This window comes from Odocoileus virginianus, chromosome 23, assembly GCF_023699985.2.
Source record: "Odocoileus virginianus isolate 20LAN1187 ecotype Illinois chromosome 23, Ovbor_1.2, whole genome shotgun sequence".
In the NCBI taxonomy this organism is placed as follows: Eukaryota; Metazoa; Chordata; class Mammalia; order Artiodactyla; family Cervidae; genus Odocoileus; species Odocoileus virginianus.
Genome location: NC_069696.1, coordinates 7,207,484 through 7,221,252, shown reverse-complemented (window position 1 = coordinate 7,221,252; position 13,769 = coordinate 7,207,484). Strand labels below are relative to the sequence as shown.

The window sequence follows — 13,769 nt, the reverse complement described above, 5'->3', positions numbered from 1 at the left end:
AAAAGTCTGGGACGTCACGCGCCTTAATCGTAGCTTGCAAGTGGGCAGCACAATGTCCACGCTAACGCCTGGAGCCTTCCCGCCAATGGGAGCAGAATGGAGTACGACTGACACATCAGCCAACCAATAAGGAGAGAAATACACACCGAGTTTACCACACCGAGTTTACCGCCCATCACTCTCCTAGTTTTCAGAGGCGGTGCTCAGCTTCCAAATCCTGCAGCAAGATTGTCGAGGGCGGAGAGCCTTCCGATGATAGACACGGGGAAGGCCCAATCCAGTCTTCGGATAAGTCCCGCGCCGTGGGCCACCGCCCACGGAGATTGTAAAGTGCACAAGGCCCCTCCCACTCAACTCAATGACTCCAGGGCTGTCACTGAAGACGAATTTTTGAACTGCTGGCAATCTCCAGGCAATTTTAATAGTAGGATCGATGCCTGGAGTACTATAGCAGCCAGAGCGCGGCAATTAATTAAACGCTGACCTTAGGGAGAATTCCCCATTCATTGCCTCTGTGGAGAAAGCAATTACAAGACCAATATGAGGCGACCAGCTCAAACAGAAGCCAAAAGCACCTCACCACATTTGTAAACTGAAAGGCGAAACTCTAGTGTCAGTTAAGGTAGCTTCCTATGGGAGATTCTTCCAGTGTCATCAGCTGTGGAAAACCCCAACCCAAAACACTATCAACACCAGTTCTATTGTCTTGAATTCTTCCAAAAGACTGAAGAGCTTGAAGTTAGGGATTAGTCAAACTAATAATGCTGGCCACGGCCACTGGTCCCAGGTAGCAAGCAAGCAAGAGCAGCCATTTGAGTTGAGAAGATAACATACCCAGGTTTAGGGGTCTGGAAACACAAAGCTTAGTGAGCAAGAGGCAGAATTCCAAAGAGCCTTCAGTTCCAAAGATCTACTTGAGAGTTAAGAGACGACTTCTTGTTCCTGTTGGCAACCAAATCTGTACAAATACAGCTGGGAATCTGGATCAAGAAGTCATCCAACTCCAAAGGTTTTGATAATAGTTCAATTTTTTTCTTCTGGAGAAATTGCTCACCATTATCCTACATATATCTTCATTAGATAAAAATATTAAAATCCCAGTTTGTCGGAAGAGCCAATTATGGCATTATACTCTAGAATAATACTGATATTTAGACTCTTACCAACTGGCTCTTCCAGGAGTTCAAGTTCAGAACGTGCTTACCCTGATGGTATGCGTTTAAAAAAAAATTGCCCTTCTCACTACAGGGCTTTACCCAGAAAAAATATATATATTATCAGAGAAGGTACTTCTATTTTTTTTTTTTTAAGAAATGCCAGAACTTTTTTTGTTTGTTTATGTGTGGCTGTGCTGTGTCTTCATTGCTGTTCTCAGGCTTTCTCTAGTTGCGGTGCACAGGATTCCCATTGCTTTGGCTTCTCTTGATGTGGAGCACCAGCTTCAGTAGTTGCAGCTCACGGATTTATCTGAGTGCAGCATGTGGGATCTTCCCAGACCAGGGATTGAACTGGTGTCCCCTGCATTTTAAGCCAAATTCTTAACCACTGGACCACCCGAGAAGGTACTTCTTTAAGAATCTGAAATCACATTTTAGAGAAGGAATTCCTTATGTTTACATCCTTTTTCTGAAGACAGGTTAGAACCTAGGTTCAAATCCTAGGTCCTCTACTTACTATGTGACCTCAAACAAGTTAATCTCTCTGTGCTTCAGTTGTCAGCACAAGTATGAACTTAACAGGATGCTGCTGCTTCTGCTGCTCCTAAGTCGCTTCAGTAGTGTCCGACTCTGTGTGACCCCATAGACAGCAGCCCACCAGGCTCTGCAGTCCCTGGGATTCTCCAGGCAAGAACACTGGAGTGGGTTGCCATTTCCTTCTCCAATGCATGAAAGTGAAAAGTGAAAGTGAAGTCGCTCAGTCGTGTCCGACTTTTTGTGACCCCATGGACTGCAGCCCATCAGGCTCCTCTGCCCATGGGATCTTCCAGGCAAGAGTACTGGAATGGGTTGCCATTGCCTTCTCCTACTTAACAGGATAGTTCGCAGTAAATCAGCTAATATAAGTAAAGCACTTAGAAGTGCTTGCAAGCCTCAATAACGAATCTTATGCAAATATAACTGTAATCCTTAGGTGGCTTACAAATTATAAAAAGTTCAAAAGTTGTGTTGATCAGGGCAGAGGACTCCCAACCACACAGGCAGGCACACACCTGCTAAGTGCTAGTCTGTTTGGTGTAATGGATTTGTTAAAAAGAAACAAGCCTCAAATACAGTCACTTGTGGGTGCATGCTTAGTCATGTCTCTTTGCAACCCCATGAACCGTAGCCCACCAGGCTCCTGTCCACGAAATTTTCCAGGTAAAAATACTGGAGTGGGTTGCCATTTCTTACTCCAGGGAATCTTCCCGGCCCAGAGCTCAAAACCCAGACCTCTTGCCTCTCTTGCACTGGAGTGCAAATTTGGAATGCCTCCAAAATCTGGAGGCAGATTTTTTACCACCGCACTATCTGGGAAGATATCACTTGTGTTAAGCCCAGCCAAGATTTAACACCTAACTAAACTGCAGTTTCAGCCTCTATCAGGAGTAGAATCTTTAACTAATCACTACTGAGCTAATCTGCCTGATAAGACCCTTGCCTTCCTATAAGGGAATGTGCCCTTTCAGCGATACAATCCACTTTATTCTATTAAAAACCTTCCATTTTGCACAACTTCTAGGAGCACCTTTCTATTTACTAGATGGGGTGCTGCCTGATACGTGAGTTGTTTAATAACCCAATTAGATTTTCAAATTTACTCAGTTGAATTTTGTGTTTTAACAGTGAGTTCTATTGAAGCATTAAAGAAATAACTGAATCGTTATTTTTTTTTATTGTTTTTCGAATTTTCTGAACAAAAATCCAAAAAGAAAAAAAAGCGGGGGCGGAGATTTATGCGGGACTGAGTTCATTTTCCTGACACACACACTGCTCTCAAGATAGACCTAGAGAAAATTCAGAGGAAAACTCTATGGCCGCCACCACGAACCAGACGGAAACCTGAAGGCAAAAGGACGGTGGTCCGAGTAGCAAGCCGAAATTCGACACCAAGGAACTGAAACACGGCTCTATACCACTTCAAACTCGGCTCACTGGCAAGGAACTTAGCACGCAGGAGCTCCTGGAAAGCGACGGCGGTCGGGCCCACTAACCAAGAAAATCTGCGCCCGACCGCGTCAATAAAGTGCTATGAAATCACCTGGTAAACGGTGTGCTAGATAAACATAAAACGGTCGGCGCAGGTAAGACTAGTCCGGGTTCGCGCAAGCACTCAGCCCCAAAATCCCGGTCAGAGAGAGCGGGTGGGAAGAGCCGCTAAATTACAGCCGCGGGGTGGGCGCCGCCCTGGAACGGAGCCGACGCCCAGGGGAGGGACAGGGAAGCGAAGGGCGGAACAGGCACCAGGGCGGGACTCGCCGGGCCGCCTGGCCAGCCCAGCCCCGGAAGGAACAGAGCCGAGGAACCCGGCACTTAGCTCTACCTGCGGCGAGCTACTGCCGCCGCCGCCTGGGCTACCGCGGCCGCCGAACTCCCAACCCCGCACCCGCAAGAGACCCAACGCAGCCCGCACCACTTCAACCGAACCGCCGCCACAGCCTCAAAGCCGGCGCCGCTGACGTCAGGCTGACGTCAGATGTGACGCCGGGGCGGGGCGGGAGCCGGGAGACGGCGCAGGAGGGCGTTTCCGGAGCACGCGCCGGGCGGGGGCCGCTGACGTCGGGCTCAGGTGCGTGCGCTCGCCTGCCCGCCCGCCCGCTTGCCCGGAGTGCGGCCCAGGTGGCGGCCCGCAGCTCCAGGTGGCGTCCTGCAGCGGTGAGAGGGCGAGCGGCGGCAGGCTGTCCTGGCGGCGCGGGGACCGGGGTTAGGGGAGCGGCGGGAGGGCGGCTTGGTTTTTGCACTCACGTGACGGGCGGGGAGGTTGGGGTGGGGGCTGCGAGCTGGGTGGGCCCAGGCCCCCGAGAGCGCGGCGGACTGTCCGGCCCCACCCCTGACTGGCCTGCGCGTCGCCGCGAAGGACCTTCCCTAGGGCCGGGGCTGGAGCTGGGGCCGGGGCCGGGGCCGAGGCCGCCGCGCCGCTTCCCGGGGCAGCCCGGTCCTCCGCCGTGGCCCGCACGACCGCCGGAGCTGACAGGAGTTGTCTCCTCCGTAGGGCCGCGTCGAGAGGGTGAGAGTTCGCGCTTTCCGAAGGAGCTGCGTCCGCCTCGGCCCCTCGAGGTCCCGCCGCACCCGAGAGGATGGAGAGCCTCCCCCGAGGCCGCAGCAGGGCCCGCGAACCCACGCCGGTCGGCCCTCGTTAGCTGCTCGAAATTTGTGTGTTATCCGCCGCGTAGGCCTTGTCTCCCGAGCCAGTGGCTTCGTGGTTCCAAAGAAATGGAAGAAAAGGAGCGATGTGACCGATTCCATTCGGTCCTCTTGCCTTGAGGCCTGGTTGGCATTTGCAGAGAGAAAATACGGCAAGAAAATCGTTGGGTTTTTTTGGAGGGGGTGGAAGAAGGAAAACAAGGTCTTTGATTTTACATGGTTTTTTAAAACTTCTGCACTTTGACAGTGGCGGCGAAATACACTAATCCAAAAGTTATCTTTCTGTTGAGAAGAGGGGGATTATTTTTCCTTTTGAGTCCAACCTTTTCTTCTTCCCGTGACAAAGCATAAATCATGGACACCAGAAAGTAAGGTGGACCTCAGGAATTCTCAAAAGGCTGAGAAGCTTACATTCCTCCTCAGGAGGGAAGGGTGGGGTGTTTTTAGCCCTCTCTGGAACCTAAAAGGAAAAACATGAGTTGCGTGCCATGGAAAGGAGACAAGGTCAAATCTGAATCATTGGAGCTGCCCCAGGCAGCACCCCCACAAATCTACCATGAGAAACAGCGCAGGGAGCTCTGTGCTCTGCACGCCCTCAATAACGTCTTCCAGGACAGCAATGCCTTCACCCGGGAAACGCTGCAAGAGATTTTCCAGAGGTAGGGACCTCCCCTTCTCGTTGGGGTCTTTATACGTATAGTTTTTGCTCTTTCTGAGTTTCTGTGCACGGGGCAACTTCTCTGCTGCACAAACCTTCAAACTAACACGTCTTGTTAGCTAGATGCTGTTAGCAGGTATAAGGGACACAGGAATGGGAAAGAGAATAATCAGGACCATTTACTGAGCACTTACAGTGGGCTAGGCTCAGTGCTAAAAGCCTCAGTGGTGGTATCTCAAGTGATACCCTCTACAGTCCATTGGAATGTATAGTTATTACTATTTTGTGGACAGAGAAGTTGAGTAATTTGCCCAAGATAACATAACAAGAAATGAAACCAAGCTGAAATCCAGGTTTGTTGCTGTGCTGTTGACCACTATGATATTATGCCGCTCAAGTCCTGCCCTCAAGGAGTTTAAGAGTCTAGAAGGGGAACCAGATACGTACACACTCAATCACCTGTCATCAGAGTTGAAATGTTGGGTTCCATAAGAAAGTTCATGCACAATACTCAGCTTCTCTGTGAAGCCATGTGCTGGCCTTGGTGCTTTTTATATGGTGTTTTGTTTAGCTCTCTTAGTTGATTTACTGTCTCTATTTAACTGATAAAGAAAGAGAAGGAAAGGTCAGGTAATTTGTCCAAGCAGCTTTGAAGTAGCAAAGCTATAATTTGAAGCTGACTCTAGGTCCCCTCCCCTTTCTACTTCATTCCAGATGGCCTTTCTTATCTGCTTTGCAAAGTGCTACCGGACAGGTTGATAGAAGTTCAGCTTTTTTCTCCCAGCTTTGATATTTTAAAATTTTTCTCTCAAAGAGTTTGAGAAATGGTTCTGCAGTGTCTGGATGAACACAGCAGCATGACTGCAGTCCATAGCAACTTCGGCAGTGAGCCTGTCTCACTACTCCAGCTTCTAAAGAGTTATCCTGCTCAGTTCTCAGTGTGAAGAGAGCTCAGGAATTCTTCCAGTGGTGCTTATTGGCAGTTACAGAAGATCCTTCTCTGACTCCATTCAGAGATGAAATTATGTCCCCAGGAGGGCCTGAATTACAGTTGAGAACAACCTGTCTGGGGTGATGTTTGAAGCATAGGTATGGACCATTTACCCTGAAAGAACCATAGGCCCTCTCTTAAAAGAATGTTAATCTTAGTATGCTGAGGAAGTTATAATGAGGGTAATTATTTTCCAAGGTCAATAATAGCCATAGTAATGCCTTAGCAGGGCAAATGTGTCCTTTGCCTCATAGCCATTACCTGACAAGTAGAATGAACTCTCTTCAGGAAATAGGGCCCTGGGAGATGAGATAATTTGTCTCAGATTGCTGGAGGCCAGTCCTTTAGACTGCTTCCTTTTGGCCAGCCATTAATACATCTACTCCTGATTGAATATTCGCAGATTATTTCCTAATCAAAGACTTGGAAGAAGGAAAAGACCCTGAGTGCTTGAATGTGCTTAGTATTTTGAACTCTAACAACCTTATCAGGAGTGATCCTAGGAAACCAGAATTCACCTTAAGCAATTTACCCAGTTTCACTCATTAGTGAAAGTCAATTTCAAGATTCTAGTGTCCATTCAGAAGTTTTTCACTTCGATAAATTTGGCCTGGGTCAACATGATGATAATCACTAACACAGATGCACTGTTCTGAGTGCTTTCCTTGTGTTAACTCGCTCCTGACACCCATCTTATGAGGTAGCTCCTGTTACTTCTCATTTTTCCAGATGAGGGAACACACCTATTAATCGCAGGATTTGGACCCAAGCTTTGAATGGAGGACCTGCTTTCCTAACTGCCCTGCTCCTTCCTGAATATTGGGAAGGGATGTCAGAGCAATTGTCAGTAGCCGCTCACTCTTCTAGAAAGTTGGGCCTGGGTCTGAAGATGTGGACTGTGATTATAACCTGTTTCTAGATAATAGCAGGACTCTTTCAGCTGTGTTTTCCCCGATTGAAAGAATGCTAAATATTTGCTAAACTCACATAGAACCGAACTTCTGTTCCTGGCTTTTGAAGCTTTAGCAAGTTGTACTGCATTCTCCAGTTACCTCTCAGCATGATGTAAATGTCCATCTCAAAGTAATAGCAGACCAGCACATACAAGAGTGTTTGTACCCTACCACTCCAGAGGTGGCATTCTGTACAGAGTACTGTGGGAAGATTCTGTGTGGATACCCAGAAACAAAGAAGTATGAAAGGGATCAGAGGGAAAAAAAAACAACAAAGGGAGAAGAGGTGAGGGAGAGAGGATGGAATTTTTTAAGCAAACATTACCAGTTGCCTGCAGTGTGCCAGGCACCACTCGGCACTGTAAAGAAAGCAAGCTGAACAAGACTTAGCCACAGAGAAGTAATACAGCTCAGAACTGTACACTGACCCAGCTTGAGAATAGATTTAAGTGAATTAGAACTTTGGAATTTAGAGCAGTTTAAAGGGAAAAAGATAATCTGTTTGGATCTTAACAGAAGAGTAATGTTGACAGTAATGTTAAGAGATAATTTTAAATCCCCAAATCTAAAGTTCTGTGCTGTTTTGTGTGTGGTTGATAAATGGTAGAAATGGGGAAAAGTTTTTAATTAATGCCATTTGTTGAGAGGAAGTTCATCCTTGCAGTTGAATTCTAGCCAGGTAGAAGAAATACAAAAGCAGGGTGGAGTTTCAGCACAGTTGTGCGTATGAGATGACTCATGGTTGAAATGGAAATGAACAGGGATTTGAAAGGACTAAGCTAATGACAGCAACACAGAAACAGGAGAGAGACAGCCAGATATGACAAGCTCAGTCCAGGATTTGAAGATAGTGGTCACGATTGTAATAAGTTGCTGGTTTGGAAAGGATGAACAACTGAAATGGAGAAAAGATCAAACTGTAAGGGATTATAGATACTGGTGAACATCCTCTACCACAAAGAAGCCCTCCTGCCCCCCATTAAAAAGTCCCTGAGCACACATTTAAAGGATGGAGCCACATTTAAAGGTATGGTGTTTGTCAACTGAGAAAACGTGTTGCTGAGTATTAACCTCTAGAGATTTAAATTTTCTTATCCAAGGGCCAGGCCGACAACTCCTCCTCATCGCCATCACCTACAGAATCCTTCGGTGTGCCTGGCCCTGTAGTCTGTGCTTTATGTATCTAAATATTTAAAAACACATCAGGAGGTACTGAGCCATATTTTCTAAGGTCACACCTCTTCAGAAGTGATAAAAAGGAAAAAATTGAGAGAAAAGAAATCTTGATGAAATGTCTCCATATCTCTTTTTTCATTGAAACCTGAAACATCACCTTAGACAAACACAGTGGTAACCACAAGAGAGGACCAGAGCCTTAACTGAGGACACAGACATCAGTGGAAAACCAGAGTAGGACCCATCTTCTCACTGTGGATGACGTCATGTCTCATGGCTTTTATCTGCCTTGGTGGCAAAAATGAGAGGCTAGTGTAAAGTGCAGAATCTCTGTGGAAATAATTAAGACAGTCTTTAACAGGAGTTTGCCACGGAATCTCAAGAAAACATTCCGCTGAGACAAAGTAGATTTCCCATGGGGTTCAGTGGAAGCAGGTGTTGAAGTATCCAGGAGACTGTTGAGTGTAGCTTTAGGTTTAGAGGTGGGTTCCTAGCGCTGCTACTCACCAGCTGTATATGACTGTACAAGCCATACTGACCTCTGTACCTCAGCTTCCTTGTTCACACTGTGGGGTTAATCTCAAGATTGTTGGAAGGATTACGTGATAAATCTCTTAAAAGTAGCCAACAGTGGGCACCTGATTATTGTTAAAAGTAAAAACAAGTACTGGTTTAATGGGCACAATGGATCCCACTTCTTCAAAAAAATTTTAACTTTTTTTTTTTGGTTGCACCCAGCCTGCGGCAGCTTAGTTTCCCAACAAGGGATTGAACCCATGCCCCTGCACAGGAAGCACAAAGTCTGAACCACTGGACCACCAGGGAAGTCCCTGGATTCACTTATTCAAATGACCTCGCCTCTAGGATTGAAATGGAAACCATTCTTGGCCTTTCCTATATTGATTGGTTTGGCACACACATGGTTATTCAGTTGCTAGTGCCCAGCTATTAGAGATATAGTCATGCCTTCACTTTGGGAATTTATTTATGTAGCCACTCTTCCATTGGCTATTTCACTGGACAAGTGTGAAATAACTGAATTCTTCAGTGGTCCTATAAGATAGGAATATTTCCCATGTTTACAGGTACGCTAATAGGCGTGGAGATTAAATCTCGAAATTGATACTGATGCTGCTTGGATGTGAACTCAAATATGTGTGGTCCTCTAGATTGTCCTCTTTTTTCCTACTGCACTGGAGTCAAGAAGGATTTCATGGAAGAGGTTGGGTGTTAGGTGGAACTTGAAGAAGCTTTAGGATTTTGCTTGAAGAAAGCTTTAGGATTTAGCTTGAAACAAGGACTAGGATAAAGAAGAGAGGCCAGTGTACCTGAAGTACACTAAGCCCAATGAAAGGGAAATAGCAGGTCAGGTGGGGCTGGGAGGGTTGGAGTTGGCCAGTGAGGTAACTGGTGCCATTGGCAGTTCTTATGTGAGTAATTGAAATGACGCTTTGGTGAATGATGTGGCAGGAACATACAGGCTGAGTAGGTGGAAGGAGTGTTCGGAAGCAAGGAGGTCAATTTAGGAACCTGTTTCAAAATATCCAGGTGTGAGATGAGGGGCCTCCAGTTAGGGGGAGAGAGTAGGAATAGACTAGGCAAGGGTTTGAATCTGAGACAGAAGATGTAGGACAAGGGGAAGCCCTTAGAAACTCTAGTCCTCGAAGATGCACTTCAAAAAACTGTGCAGTCAAGGATGTCTGGGAACTGAAACCTTTTATTACCGCCCTCCCAACCCACCACCAACCTCTGTCTCCTGGAGACTCAAGGTAAATATTTGCATTTTAGAGGCATCAAGGAATCCTGCAGGAAACCTGTTTACTTGATTCATTCAGCTACTGTGTTGAGCACCTTCTGTGATCCTTTGGGAACACACTGAGGGGACAGCACAGCACTGGGGTTCGAGGCGGGGAGTTAGGTGGTAACAGGTGGAGGACTCGCAGTTTCTCTACGGGAATCTTCATGCATCTACTGGCTGGAGAAGACTTCACTGAAGGGATTGAGAAGCTATTGAAAAGTTGGTTGGAAAAGTTGAAGGAAAGCAACTTGATATATCTTGAGATAGGCTTTCTTCCATAGACTTTCTCCTTTAATCCAAGTGCCCAAGAATGCACCGAGAGCCTTTATCCTATCAAGCTACATTTCAGACCCAAGCCAAGGGACTTGGCTGGCCTTTCCTCTTATTAGCCCACGGGCAAGTCAGAAAACATGTCCAATAGGAACCTGTAATTAAATTAGAGCAGGTGGATGTAAGAGGAAATGACTGGGAAAAAGTTAAGGTTGGCTGGTCAGAAAAGGTCTCTAGGGCAGTAACACTGAGACCCACATAATGAGGAGCAGACCAAGTGGACATGTAGGGGAAGAGCATTCCAGACATCAGAGACAGTGAGCGAGTGCAGAGGCCTGAAAGAGCTTGTGTGTCCAGGTGGTAGACAGAAGGTCTTTGTGCTGGGAGGTGGTGATGAGGTCAGCAGAACCCCAAGGGTCTTACAGACCCGCCGATGTCATTTAGGTCGCATTTAAGTGCTGTGGGAGCCTTGGAGGGTTTAAGCAGTGGCAAGAGTGTGTTGGGAAAATAACAGTATGGTTGCTGTGTGTAGAGTTCAAGATCTCTTAAGTTTTTCGAGTTGACTGCAAGATCTGATTCTCTTCTGGAGATGGCAGTTAGCAACCTCCTAGATAGCTGCTCTCCACCTGTATTCCTGAGGAACTCACGAGGTGTGCTGCCCCTGCCCTTCCGCAGGTCCTGGCCTGCGCAGCCTGCGAAAGCAAATTAATAGGATCAGAAATGCCTCCAGAACTGACCTTATCTGAAGATGGAGGAGTGGCTAAAGAGGCCTGACCCAAAGATGGCTTAAAGCCAGCGGGCGAGCCAGGCTGCAGTTGGGTTTTGTTTGTCTGGTGGCAAAAATAGTTTTCAATTGGTGTATTTTCTTTCAAATGCCAGTATTTCACACACGTGTATATTTGGAATACCTTTAGGTGGTTCATACATTTCAGTTTAATGCTGTTTTTAATTGCTTTCCCTGTGGCCCCTGTTCATACATTGATGTTACCTGTGTGTAGGCCTTTGAGTATTTAATCATTAATAATTACCAAGTTTGCAGGCCTTAAATAGAAAGCATTTAAATTGTAAAAAACAAAACTAATGACAGACACTATCCATGCAAATCAAAATATCAAATACTATTTTCTAATGTTAAAAAAAAAAAGGGCTGTATCAAAACAGGAAGGTCAGCAAAAAAGATTTCAGAAAAGGGAAGTCTGGGGATTTCATAAATGAGAGATTTCTTTCTTTATATCCATTGAATTCACTATAGACGCACTTTCTAAATGGCAGGCAGATAGGCGCCACCACTGCTGAATTACCGTTTTGCATCAAAAGAAAGATAAATCCCTAGGACAGCAGGAGCCCATACCACAAAATACTTTAGTAAAAGCTGGTTACATTAACTTGAGTGGACAGCAACAGGCTTCCAGGGGCAGTGGTTTAAAGTGTCTTCTGTCCCTGCCAGTGTGGGGCCAGGAGGGCTTGGGCTGTCCAGCCAATCTCAGCTTCCCTCCTGTCGCATTTGCAGGTTATCTCCAAACACCATGGTGACCCCCCACAAGAAGAGCATGCTGGGAAATGGGAACTACGATGTGAACGTCATTATGGCAGCACTTCAGACCAAAGGCTATGAAGCTGTTTGGTGGGACAAGCGCAGGTAATCGAACCAGGCTTGACTTGCAGGGATCTGGCACTCAGCTGGGAAGGAAGCCAGTGGTGCGGTTACAGCCGGGGAATCCTGGGGAGTCGGCTGACACCGTGGAGCCTGACTCTGTTTCTGTTCTGCAGGGATGTCGGCGCCATTGCTCTCACAAACGTTATGGGCTTCATCATGAACCTGCCCTCCAGCCTGTGCTGGGGTCCCCTGAAGCTGCCGCTCAAAAGGCAGCACTGGATCTGTGTTCGAGAGGTGGGAGGTGCCTACTACAACCTCGACTCCAAACTGAAGATGCCCGAATGGATTGGAGGCGAGAGTGAGCTCAGGTACCTGTGTGGCTGGTGTAGTGGCAAGTTGAACTTACCTTTGGGTATTTGACAAGGCAAGTGAAATTCCTAGCTCTGTGGATCCTCTCCCTGTTGTTTAGAATCATAGTGTCTTAGATTTAAAAGACCTGAATCTTCCATGGCCTCTGAGGATGTTAAGTCCGCTGGTAGAGAAGTGCCATTACCTTGGATGCTGGCTTTCTGGTTTGGTGGGACTGCCCTTGTAACATTCTCCAGCTTAGACAATTGTGACAGTATAGCTGCCAGTTCAGGGAAAGGAAGACAGACATTTGGGCCAGAGAGGGCTAAGTTTTCTTAGGACCAAAGAAGAAATATTTTCTTTTCTTTTTTTTTAACAATTAGATGTCCTTTAGAGTACTTGGGGCTCTCTTCCTCACAGAGCTGGCTCCTGTTGGCAGTAATATATGAGGATGAGCAAAAATTCAGATTGGAAATTTAACTGGAAAGATTGAGAGGTAATCAAACGTGGACTGCTCCAAGAACAAGATGACTAGACTGTGTTCAGGACTGCCAAGGGTATAAATAACAAGATTACTGCCTGGCAGTGAACATGTGGCCTCAAGACTGGCATTTGCAATTTTACTAGTATTTCTTTTTTCTTTTTTTTATGCTTCAAAAGACATGTCTTAACTTTTATTGAGGACAAAGTTATATACAAATCATGTTCCCTAGAAATGATAGCTGAATAAAAAAGGACAAGTGGCTCCTAGGTCATTGTTTCAGGTTAGAGAAAGTGAAAAGTGAAAGTGAAGTCACTCAGTCGTGTCCGACTCTTTGCAACCCCGTGGACTGCAGCCCACCAGGCTCCTCCATCCATGGGATTTTCCAGGCAAGAGTACTGGAGTGGACTGCCATTTCCTTCTCCATTTACTAGCATTTCATTTTCTCTTTCATCTATCCTTTTTTTCCTGTAGGAAATTTCTAAAACATCATTTGCGAGGAAAGAACTGTGAACTCCTGCTGGTGGTACCAGAAGAGGTGGAGGCCCATCAGAGTTGGAGGGCTGATGTGTGATGAGTCCGGCCCAGCCTCCCCTCACCTCAGCCCCCTGAAATCCTCCGTGATGTGCTGTGGCCTCTACCATGGGTCTGCCCTTGCCACTTCCCCAAACATCTCATTGGGTCTTTTTTCCCCTCCAATTTGACAGTGCAATAGGACAGACATGTGGACTGTTGCACGAACCAACCAGCGTTACTCGCTCCTGGAAAAGGAAAGTAGGAGCTCTGTGTGCTTAGGGCGAGCTGTGGAGACCTTGGTTTTATATAAAAGAGAAAGAAAGGTGGGTCTTAGCTTCCTTTCCCCATTTCTATGAGGACTTGACAGAGGCTATGCTGGAGTTCACTGCTGCTCTGACTGACTCACCTGGAGATGCTGCCTCCCCTTCCCCTTTCCTGGCAACCAGTGTGAACACGCAGTCCAAAGCCCATGGGACTGGTTGGAAGGCCTCAGAGCAGAAAGGCCTCTCAGGAAACCATCTCCAGAACTGCAGCAGCGGCACAGCGTGCTGTCTCCAGCCCTCTATGCCACCCTGACGCCATTTTTAAGAGTGGTTTATGGCCATCCTTAAAGTTTTATAATGAAAAGTTTTCTAATATTC

The 13,769-nt window shown here is 46.7% G+C and overlaps 1 protein-coding gene across 2 annotated transcripts; it reads left to right on the top strand.

Annotated features, from left to right (window-relative positions):
- Positions 1-3,671: 3,671 nt before the first annotated feature.
- On the top strand, positions 3,672-13,769 carry JOSD1 (Josephin domain containing 1). 2 transcript variants are annotated; one of them, XM_070453333.1, is made up of 5 exons: positions 3,672-3,765; positions 4,189-4,999; positions 11,697-11,825; positions 11,957-12,151; positions 13,087-13,769. In XM_070453333.1, the coding sequence occupies exons 2-5, from the start codon at positions 4,815-4,817 to the stop codon at positions 13,184-13,186; spliced, it is 609 nt and encodes a 202-aa protein (XP_070309434.1). In that variant the 5' UTR covers positions 3,672-3,765; positions 4,189-4,814; the 3' UTR covers positions 13,187-13,769. The 2 variants fall into 2 exon arrangements, with proteins under 2 accessions (XP_070309434.1, XP_070309433.1); XM_070453332.1 differs by having other exon boundaries at positions 3,761-3,851.